This window comes from Amphiura filiformis, chromosome 9 (assembly GCF_039555335.1).
Source record: "Amphiura filiformis chromosome 9, Afil_fr2py, whole genome shotgun sequence".
In the NCBI taxonomy this organism is placed as follows: domain Eukaryota; kingdom Metazoa; phylum Echinodermata; class Ophiuroidea; order Amphilepidida; family Amphiuridae; genus Amphiura; species Amphiura filiformis.
The window spans coordinates 4977328-4987264 of record NC_092636.1 but is presented as its reverse complement, the minus strand read 5'-3'; the positions used below and the strand labels follow the sequence as shown (position 1 = coordinate 4987264).

General features: G+C 39.3%; 1 protein-coding gene across 1 annotated transcript; it reads left to right on the top strand.

The window, feature by feature from the left end:
• The first annotated feature begins 2019 nt into the window (after positions 1-2019).
• Positions 2020-9303, top strand: LOC140160540 (adenine phosphoribosyltransferase-like). Its single transcript, XM_072183780.1, has 5 exons — positions 2020-2230; positions 4391-4494; positions 5696-5829; positions 6925-7003; positions 8902-9303. The coding sequence occupies exons 1-5, from the start codon at positions 2145-2147 to the stop codon at positions 9021-9023; spliced, it is 525 nt and encodes a 174-aa protein (XP_072039881.1). The 5' UTR covers positions 2020-2144; the 3' UTR covers positions 9024-9303.
• Positions 9304-9937: the final 634 nt, after the last annotated feature.

Sequence of the window (9937 nt, the reverse complement as noted above, 5' to 3'; positions counted from 1 at the left end):
TTTTTTACAGTGAAGTCTTTGATTTTGTGACTGTAAATATTGTCAAATTGCATGTTTTGACCCATTTCTCTCAAAGTGCAAAACTATTAAAATTTTACTTTTATTGTGCGTTAGAACTATCTAAGGAATGAAATTTCTGAAAATTGAGAGTAGATCTAGTTTTATTTCCTCACATCCCGTCACATTCAAGTCCCCCCCTGGAGTTCGGCAGGGTTTTGACGACTCTGGCGTGCCATAGGAGAGGAAGGGCCAAGTTGGTCATGGGCCAGACTGGTCATGGGCCAGACTGGTCATGGGCCAGACTGGTCATGGGCCAGACTGGTCATGGGCCAGACTGGTCATGGGCCAGACTGGTCATGGGCCAGACTGGTCATGGGCCAGACTGGTCATGGGCCAGACTGGTCATGGGCCGAGTATATAATTATGCATAGACTTTTATTGTGTCCTCAATAATTAGCAGCTATGTACCCACCTGTATGGGCATGTATTGCACCACCGGCACACGTTTCAATTCAGCGAATGGTAGGCCAACGTAATCTGCTGGTTGCCGAGTGCCGTGTCAAAGATCCAATGCAACAGCTTCGCCTCACTTCTACATAACATGGCAAACCGTGAACAGAGAATAAAAGCATTTTTAAAAATTTTTCAAAACGTCAGTAAAATCATAGATCATCGAAATATGTTTCGATTGTCTATGGTAAAATTGAAAAAACATTGAAGAAAAATATTGAAAAAACAGGGTAATTCAATGAGAGAATATACGAAATTTGGGCAAATGGGGTTTTTTTTTTTCAAAAGGGTGTCTTTTGGTGACAGTAAAACAAAACGGGGGTCATTGAGGTAAGAGGGAGTTCCGTAAAACAAAAAAGGGGGTCATAATTTGGGTGAGAGGGTGATGAAAAATGGGGGTCAATGTGGACCACACATCCCCGTCAACCATTTTTAGCAGGCCTATGTGCTCCCCTCCGCGTATCTTATTATGTTATAGGCCTATATGCTCAGTGGCGTATAACTACTCCCTATTCAGAAAAATACAGCACTAATTTTTTGGAATTAAAAAATATCCTGTTTTGCCAAATGAAACATAGCTAAATCCTAATCTTTTCGTTAGTCCTAACTGGCAATAAAAGCATTATTTTAATATTTTTGAAATTTGAGGTAAAATGGTCCAAAAACATGCAATTTTGCATGTTTTCTTACAATTTCAGTGACAAAATTATTGTAAGACTTGGCACAAGTCTTAAGCATTCAAAATCTTGAGTATAGGCTAAGAGTTAGATCATAATTTTAATATTATATGTTATTTTTGCTAATTGGTTATGAAAAAGATTGAAAATGTGTTTTCCAAAAATTAGAATGCATAACTTGAAATTGGTCTTTGTTCAAGTCTTTGGGCCTGATTGTCACAGAGTACAAAAAAGGCCGAAAACACCCTAAAATGCATGTTTTGGCCCTTATTTCCAAAAAATATTAAAATTTGACTTTTATTGCCAGTTAGGACTACCTTAAGGATTGGGATTATTAGCTGTTTCATTTGGCAAAACTGTATATTTTTTAATCCAAACAAATTAGTTCTGTATTTTTTGGAATGGGGATAGGCTTGGTAGCGCCCGGGCAAGAAACAAAATTGGTGCCCCTACCCCCCCCACCCAAGAATATCTTAGACGCGGGCAGTGGCGTAGCTAGGAGTTGTGGCGCCCAGGGCTAAGGATACATAATGCCCCCCCCCCCGCCCATTCTTGAAAAAATTAATTTTGGTTACTAGAAGTTGAATCGCTTTGAATTGATTTTGTGTTGAGAAGCGCGCGAAAATTTTGACTTTCATCGCTTGGAGGGGCTAGTCTTATGCCCCCCTCTGGAGTGTTAAGGGGTGTGGCGACTATAGGAGAGGAAGAGTTAAGAGCCAAGTTGGTCATGGGCCAAACTGGTCATGGGCCAAACTGGTCATGGACCGAGTTTTATTGCGTCCTCAATTTAATATTAACCTTTGCACCATTCATTGCACCACAGGCACACATTTCAATGCAGCGAATGGTAGGCCTATAATAATCTGCTGGTTGCCGGTTGCTACTTCCGCGTCCATATGTCAAAGATCCAGTGCAACAGTACAGTGGTGCAACAGCTTCGCCTCACTTCTACATAACATGGCAAACCGTGAACAGAGAATAAAGGCTGTACGGGATAAAATTGGTCTCATTCCTGACTTTCCCAAACCAGGAATATTATTCAGGTAAAACATCATAGGCCTATCTATCCCGATCCGCTATCCCCCGTGATAGTGGAACTATAGGGTCTTTCGGTGAGAGCCTATCTCTAAGTAAAACACCAAACAAAAAAGGGGGGGGGATTTTCTAACAAAAGGGGGTCTTCGTGAGACTGGGAAACATTTTAGGTCAAAATAAATTACAAACGTTGATACAAACTTAAGGCTTCAGTAAAACAAAAAGGATCATAATTTGGGTGAGAGGGCGATGAATGGGGGTTTTGTGAAGCACACATCCCGTCAACCATTTTTAATGTGTGCCCCCGCGCGTCAAAAATGGATTCCTAAACCTGAGTGATGCTGTTTGCCCAAAATTCGACACTTTCCAGTGGTTTTATTAAGTTGTGGCACTCTCAAATGAATCATCCAGGTCATCAGAGTGGGACAACCGCATCCCTGATTAATCCATATCATAGGCGTAGATCGGGGGGGGGGATTTTGCCAGGGGGTAGTCCATACAATCATCCCCAGGCCCGTAGCGTAGTGTGGGGTGTTGATTTTGAAAAAGTGGACTTTTTTCCAAGGGGGGAAATTCTGAGAAAAGTGGACTTCCTTCCCCTTTTTTGACCAAAAAAAGCTTAAAAAATCAAAATTGTTGGCTCGCTATGCTCGCATATTCTTAAAATTTTGGACTTTTTGTATACTATTGCAAATTTGGGGGGTGCCTACGGGCCTGCCCCCGGTCCCCAATGTTGATGGCTGTAGGTGTGAAGTTCTCAAATTAACCCCATATTTGCCTATTTTAGCCCACAAAGTGCAAATTTTTGCTGTGGCCAAATGGGACTGGGTTCACTATACTTCAAGAAAGTTTTTCCAACCTCAGATGTCAAAAAGAATTCTATGCCACTGATCCATATGGCCGAGTCTCACAGAGTCAAAGTGTCACAAATTGTGGACCAGTGTAACATTAAGTTCGGAGGCGGGGTGGGGTCCGTAATGTGTAAAAATGGATGAGGCCGGCCTGAAATTAAAGGATCATTAAATGATTTGCTCATCCGGACGACGCCGCGGCGCCGGTCCTAAAAATCATTAAAATTCAGATTTTGGTACCTTTATCATTGTCATAGATGGACTAGGGTGACCGAGCCATCAGTCAAAATTACATGTTTTGGCCCATTTTGCCTAACATTGCAAAACTACTGATATTGAAATTTGACATTGATTGCCTGCTCATATGGCATCAAGGACAGGTAAAAATTCATCTTGCAAGATGCATGTTAAAGAATTGAAGTTACTGTTACCAACCAATGTGCAAAGCACAAGCCAACGTAGATGACAGCAAAATAAAAAATGAGGTTTTTGGGCGAGACAGAATTGAAAAAATGGGGGTCAATGTGGCCACACATCCCGTCCTGATATGCATCATTATTATAGTCATGTACACATGTACACCAAAAATATTTGAAATTTGGGCCATAATCGGGCTTTTTTATGATTTTTTTTTGAAAAATCAGCATTTTTTGACCATTTTTGGTGAAAATTTCTCAAAGTTGGTCGAAATTTTAAAAAAAATGAAAAAACGGGTCCTAGATATTTTGATCTAGTTTTTAAAAATTAATAAAAAAACAAATTTGGCCCAAGAATTTTTTTGTTACGGTGCACAAAAAAGAAGTGGGCCAAAAACCGTTATTTTTGGGATTTGGGGCCGAAAATGGCATTTTGGCCCAAATTTGACCTCACAGATGAATTATATCAAGTCTTTGCCATTCTAAGTGTGTATACTTTTATATACTTTAAACCAACAATTTTGAAGTTATGAGGCCCGAAAGTTTCCATAATTGCAGGGTTCAGACCAACCTTAAAGTGGCATTTTGTGATCTACAGATCCCCCACTTTTCACAAAAAAAGTTGAGATTTTTTGTACCACTGAAATCCTCTGGTTTCATGTTTGTGTACAGAAAAGTTCGTGCAAATTAATTGGTTTAGCAAAAATATCGTCAAATTTGTATGGCCTATGAGACAGTGTAAATACATATAATCATGCATACTATAGCGAATTTAAAATCAGAACTCAACAGAAATTTTTGCAATAAGTATTTTTCGTGGATATATCTGCTGAAAATGTGATAAAGAGAGGATGCTAGGATCACGAAATACTCCTTTAAAGATGTTTCATTTATTATCCAGGGACATTTTCCCACTCTTCAAAGATCCAGCACTATTGAATGACCTGATCCTTCTACTCGTAGAACACATTAAAGAAAGGCATGAGAAGGTGGATGTCATAGTGGGTAAGTACAGTTATATAAAGTTATAGGACTCCAGAGAGATTGCCATTAGGCGGAGGCGCCATATTTAGCGTTAGCTTTGGAAATCTAATTATTTTCTTTATTTTTCACCGGGGTGGAAATAATCTAATTATTTTCTTTATTTTTCACCGGGGTGGAAATAAAGAAAATAATTAAACATTAAATACAGCTCCTCCCCCTAATGCTACTGAGCAGTAAGAGACAAATACCAGTGGCGTAGGTTTCTTTTTGACATGGGGGGGAATTCTTGAAGTATAGTGAAATTAGCACCATTTGGTGACTTGAAATATGGTGCAAAAATGGAATAAATTTGCGCGAAGGACAAAAAATTTGAAACTGTGAAGACTCTCATTCATCTGGGTATGTTGAAATTAAGATTTAATTTAAATCTGGTCAACCAGACATACCTATTTTGACAGACGAACCGACGTTGCGACTGAAACCTTCAGCTGGGTTGTGATGCAAATGACCTTGAGTACCGGACACTTCCGGTATTGATGACAATCAACGAAAAAAAATTGCACTTTTGGGGCTAAAAAAAAGGAGGTTAATTTGGTCAGAAATCCACATACAGCCGTCAACATTGAGGGGGATGATTGTATGGACCACCCCCTGGCAAAATATTAGGGGATTTATCCTCCCAGGGGCGTAGCCAGCTTTCTTGGTCAGGGGGGCAAAATAAAATTTTGGGGGCACAGACGAAAAAGATTGCAGGTGCATCATACAATACATAGAGACTGTATGTCTTCGAGGTTCCCGAAAAAGGCCTTATTGTGATGATGTGCGCGCGTAGCGCGAAAAAAAATGGTATTTTACACTATTTTCGCCCATTATCCGGCTAAAAAGGGCTTTATTGTTACAATGTGCTTGTGGCAGTAGCGCTGGAAAAATTTTGTATTTTACACTATTTTGGCCCTGAATTTTGCTAGAAAAGGGCTCCTTGCCCTTTTCTTTTCCTTTGCCCTCCTGATTTTCTCTTTCATTTTTTGTCAGAGGGGCACTTTTTCTTTCATTTTTTTTTGTCAGGGGGCACTCTGCCCCCTGCCCCCTGCTGGCTACGCTACTGCTCCCCCATCCCCCGGATCTACACCTATGACAAATACTACACACACTTTTGCACCCACCTGGCAATCTCTATTTGATAAATAATGATCATAAATATCAAATGACTGTTCTTATCCAGGACTTGAAGCCAGAGGATTTCTATTTGGACCAATGATAGCACAACACCTGAATGCAGCATTTGTTCCTATACGAAAGAAAGGCAAACTTCCTGGAGAATGTGTGAAAGTAGAGTACACTTTAGATTATGGAACTGTGAGTATTTATTCATGGCAGATTTCAAATACTAGTAACCTTTATCAAAGTTTTCATAGTAAAAATTCCAAGAAAAAACTCACGTTTTCCATACAGTTTCGGCAATCCTATCTGTTGCCTTTCTCAATGGTATATGCCAATAGATCCCTTGTTGGATGGTATGACGTCATCGGAAGATGATGACGCCCTCAGGATCAGTCATTGGATCCGGAGAAAATCACGACCAAGCATGAAAGAGAGCCTAATGAACGGCGACGAGGGGGCCTTCCAACTGAGTCACGTCTATGACCAATTGATCCTGAGGGCGTCATCATCTTCCGATGACGTCATACCACATCCAACAAGGGATCTATTGGCATATACCATTGAGAAAGGCAACAGATAGGATTGCCGAAACTGTATGGAAAACGTGAGTTTTTTCTTGGAATTTTTACTATGAAAACTTTGATATCTGATAACTGTATTCCTGATGAATCTCTTCAATATACTAGTAACATTTTTTTTTTAAAGCAGTGAATTGTATGCAGTGCACTGTGCACAGGGAGTCAGGTGGTGGCACCAGAACATTTTCGGGGGGCATTTGGGGGGGAAAATATTGAATTGGGGTGGGGGCAAAATCAACAAATTTTGTGCAAAATTGCTGCAAAATGTGGAAATTTTCATAATTTTGGGTTTTTACTGGAGGACACAGGGGGAAAGAGTTCTGACTGTGGGAATTTATTTAAAAGTGGACTTTCTGTGAAAATTTTGGGTGATCTTGGACCAATTTTAGAGGGATTTGGGGTGGGTATTTTGGGCAGATTTGAGGGTATTTTTTTGGACCTTGGGAGATGGGCATCTTCCTTCCTAGCCCCCTCCCCTCTGGCTACAAGCCTGGGCGATAAAGTAAAAATTTCCAAAAATGTGGATTTGTTTGGACTCAAAGTGGAATGTTTCCTTATTTCTACTTGACTGGGGTTGGGATAAGGCGTACCAGTTCCCATATGTCCCCTTCTTTGGTACCATCACTGGTTCTCCCTATTTCACCCCCTGGGATTATACCCCAGTAATAATCTCCAATAATTATTCACATGTATACATTCTGTGCATTTGTAGGATGTGTTTGAAGCCCAGAAGAATGCAGTTCAACCTGGGGAAAAAGTCATTATTGTAGACGACCTTATTGCAACAGGTGGTTAGTATCCTATGTATTGTAATGTTGGTGTGTGCAGGGCGGGGTGTGTGAGTGGATAAGACCTGTAAAATGTCATTAGGTTTCACTGCTTGAACATAATTGATCATGTCTCACCTCCTTTTTCAACCAAATTGACAGTAATAACTCTTATAGTAAGAAATCAACATTTAACCACTAATTGCCTCAGGCAAAACTCACTTCCTGGGAATTAAATACCACATAAGGTTATTTTTATGTAACTCATTGACCCATGTGTGTCATATTCTGCCTCTAGCTATAATGACATCCTTGTGATCTGGTCAATTCATTGACAAATACTAACCTCGGGAAGGAATTCAATTTTTGATCAATTCTCTTCAGGAAGTGAAACGTAATGTGGACTTTTCCCCATTGCATTCCAATGGAGTAAGCCCATTCTCTTTCTGTTTTCTAAATTTAAGTTTTGTTCAGCTTTCTCAAAAAAGCAGTAAAAATCAGAAAAAATCCTGTGATATTTTCATCTTGTGTCTCCAGTGCAATTAATATTGCACCGTCAACACGATGGCTCATGGCTCAATTTCTACTCCCAGTCTATGAATTTTGCCTGTTTTCCGTATCACAGAGAACTTGAGATTTTACCATGGACAACACAATCCGCTGACATCCACACCCTTTTTTTAGCATCATTTGAGGTAAAATTAGTAAAGAGGGTGGATTTTCACGAAAGTTTGACTTTATTCATCCTAGAGTGATAAAACTTGGTGCAATTTATTTTCAGTATGTATCAATTTGAAGGTCATTTCAAGGGAAGTCATCAGAGGTAAAATTACTAAAGATCAAAAGATGGCTGGATTTCCACAAAAGTTAGATTAATTACCAATTTATCTGTCATATTGTGTTGAAATTTGGAGAGAATAAATAACAATGTTTGAAAAGTTGAAGGATATTTCAAGGTCATAAGGGGTCATCTATGGTCAATTCTTAGTCAGTGGGAGTGGTCTAGTTCGTAGACACATTTTTGATTGGACAATCGCAAGATTTCGGTGCCGTTTATCAGGCCGTAGACGCGACCCCACGCCATCATGCGCCTTGATAATGCCTTACACGCTTGTAGAGGTGCGCGTATGTATTGCGCTGTAATGCGTAGGCTAGTGCGGAATACGCGACGCGCTAGCAGTACGCGCAACAGAATATGTGAAGTTGTAAACAAGTTTCGTTCATTTTATAATGAGGGGAGTTTTCATGACGGTAACTTAGTTTTTGCTTTAAAAAATTGTTTACAGTTATTAAAATAATATTTAACTGACTAAGAATGAGAATAAGCGATAGGAATTTTTATTTTGCCTATCCTCTACCTATGATAGATGACAGGCAGGTCCAATATTTTTTATCGTAGTGGATACCGGCTGTGCCGGCATCCACTACTCAAAATATTGGACCTGCCTGTCGTCTATCACACGGTAGAGGATAGGCAAAATAAAAATTCCTATCGTTTATTCTCTAAATAAGCAGACTGTTGGATTTTCATGAAACTTTGTGACTATGAACAGTATAAAAGGCAAATTTTGTCAAGGTCATTTCAAGGGTATCTGAGGTCAAATAAGTATAGATTGATGGATTTTCATGAAATTGAAAGCCATTATTTGACTAAATCATATTCTTGTATTTTCTTGACATTCGGTGGACATATCAATCTTTGGCTACACCGAGACACCCAGGGGTACTTTAATTAGAACCACCAGTGGTCACATGACTAACAATAAATAAACCAGTGGCTCCAAAGGCTTCTGCACCCAAGCCACATGCTACCACAAATAGTCGTATATATACTTTGTTTCTTTTTGTTATGGCATTTGCCAAGAAGGATTTAAAATGAACTTTGATCACATTTCTATATTTTATTTCTTATCACCAAATAGGTACAATGGATGCAGCATGTCAATTAATCTCAGGAATGGGTGGCGACATCCTGGAGTGCCTTGCAGTTATTGCAGGAGTAGAAAAACTCAAGAAACCATTTTTTGCCTTAATACGATTTTAAAGCGAATAGGTTATTTCTATTATTAAATTTATTATGAAATTATCAATGGACGACAGAGGACCACGTTTTAGTAATAAGGGGCTATCATTTTCTTCGGAAGGGGGTCCCAAATTTTCCAAAAGTCGGCATCAATAAAACTGTGCGGTCTTGCCTCCCTATTTCGGCAACAAAAATTTCATGATCCCCAACACTGATACACCTTACCCGCTAAACAGGCTAAAATTGTTTTGAAATCAGTCTTTTTGAATAAAATAAACACACTATCTGTGGTCATCTTGTGACTCCCTTCATTTTGGTAATCATTAATTTTATGACCCCCTATTTTTCTCTCCAAAAATTTATGAAACCCCCTCCCCCCCACTGCATTTGGGACCCTTCCTTCCGAAGAAAATGATCGCCCCGTAATTACCACAGTGAGTGTTATAATAGCCTTGAATCAATTTCAACAAAGTAGGCCAGCGACCCGCAGGCCATTTAAAAAAGGGTTGCGAACAAAACCCTTACGGAAAAAAAAAAATTATGAAGCCAGCATTATAAACATAAACATAAAAATTTAACAACCACACCTATAAATTGCGTTTTCTAAAGCTGCATCATGTATGTGAATTCAAAATTTTCTCATGCTATTCGTAATTTAGCAGTAAGGACCTTTTGCACATGTTGAAGTAATTTCAGGTAAGCTGGATGACTCAAAAAAACTTTGGCCTCACCCATCCTCCACCCCTGGATATTTTTGCTAGTGTATACCACTATAATAGTTTGCAGGTCACAACAACAAAATTTATGTTATCTAAATATAATAACAATGCTTAACCGGACGTTGCACACAGCGATGAATGGGCTCAGGCTATGCTTCCGATCTCTTTTGGTATTCTTGTCTCAGGGTATACTAATATTATGTAGAATGTAATCAT

Bases quoted from the DNA above. Each gene is read 5' to 3' on its own strand.
- LOC140160540 (XM_072183780.1), top strand. From the start codon at position 2,145: ATGGCAAACCGTGAACAGAGAATAAAGGCTGTACGGGATAAAATTGGT. The intron at 5,830-6,924 runs GTGAGTATTTAT...GTGCATTTGTAG, and splicing joins ACACTTTAGATTATGGAACT to GATGTGTTTGAAGCCCAGAA. The intron at 7,004-8,901 runs GTTAGTATCCTA...ATCACCAAATAG, and splicing joins CGACCTTATTGCAACAGGTG to GTACAATGGATGCAGCATGT.